Source organism: Antrostomus carolinensis, unplaced genomic scaffold (genome assembly GCF_000700745.2).
Source record: "Antrostomus carolinensis isolate BGI_N321 unplaced genomic scaffold, ASM70074v2 scaffold32358, whole genome shotgun sequence".
Lineage (NCBI taxonomy): Eukaryota > Metazoa > Chordata > Aves > Caprimulgiformes > Caprimulgidae > Antrostomus > Antrostomus carolinensis.
This window is the reverse complement of record NW_010332856.1, coordinates 10821-11369: the sequence shown is the minus strand read 5'-3', so window position 1 is coordinate 11369 and position 549 is coordinate 10821. Positions and strand designations below refer to the sequence as shown.

Here is a 549-nt window from a genome sequence, read left to right as displayed (position 1 = left end):
CAGCACCTTGGAGGTCCCCGATCGCCTCACCGTCAACTGGAAGGTGCGCGCCTTCATCATCCAGCCCCGGCTGGTGGCCAACCAGCCCGTGGTCCAAGTGCTCTTCTACGTAGCCGGCCGGGATTGGGATGACTTTGATGTCACTGACCGGTTGCCCTGCGTGCGGCTCCACGCTTTCCGTGATGCCCGTGAGATCAAGAGCTCGTGTCGCCTGCGGGGCAGCTTGGCCACGTGCCTGGTGCAGGCAGAGCTGCCCCACGCCTGGTTTGGACCCCCGGCCGTGCCGCTGGGCAGGCGGAAAAGCCCTGAGAGCCTGGAGGTGCCGGGCGAGAGCCAACAAGCTGAGCTGTACTACACCCTACATGCCCCCGATGGGGCCGGCCAGTGCCTTGGGGAGACTGTCCCTCGCCGTGGGGCTGGGGGGGCCAGGACCGAGGGTCCCACGCAGCACCCGCTCCTGCGCATCGGTAGCGTCAGTCTCCTGCAGCCCCACCCTGGGCAGCCCATGCAGGAGCATCGCCTAGATGGCAACGTCTTCATCCGCCTGCC

The 549-nt window shown here is 67.2% G+C and overlaps 1 protein-coding gene across 1 annotated transcript in view; it reads left to right on the top strand.

Moving 5' to 3' along the window:
- The window catches only part of LOC104529378 (transmembrane protein 132E-like), a gene marked incomplete at its 5' end in the record, with an annotated part of 11611 nt that overhangs the window by 243 nt on the left and 10819 nt on the right, over positions 1-549 (top strand). The window contains 1 exon segment of the mRNA XM_029086403.1: positions 1-549. This exon segment is cut by the window's left edge and continues 23 nt beyond it; it is cut by the window's right edge and continues 5 nt beyond it. Within this exon segment, the coding sequence (XP_028942236.1) occupies positions 1-549 (549 nt within the window).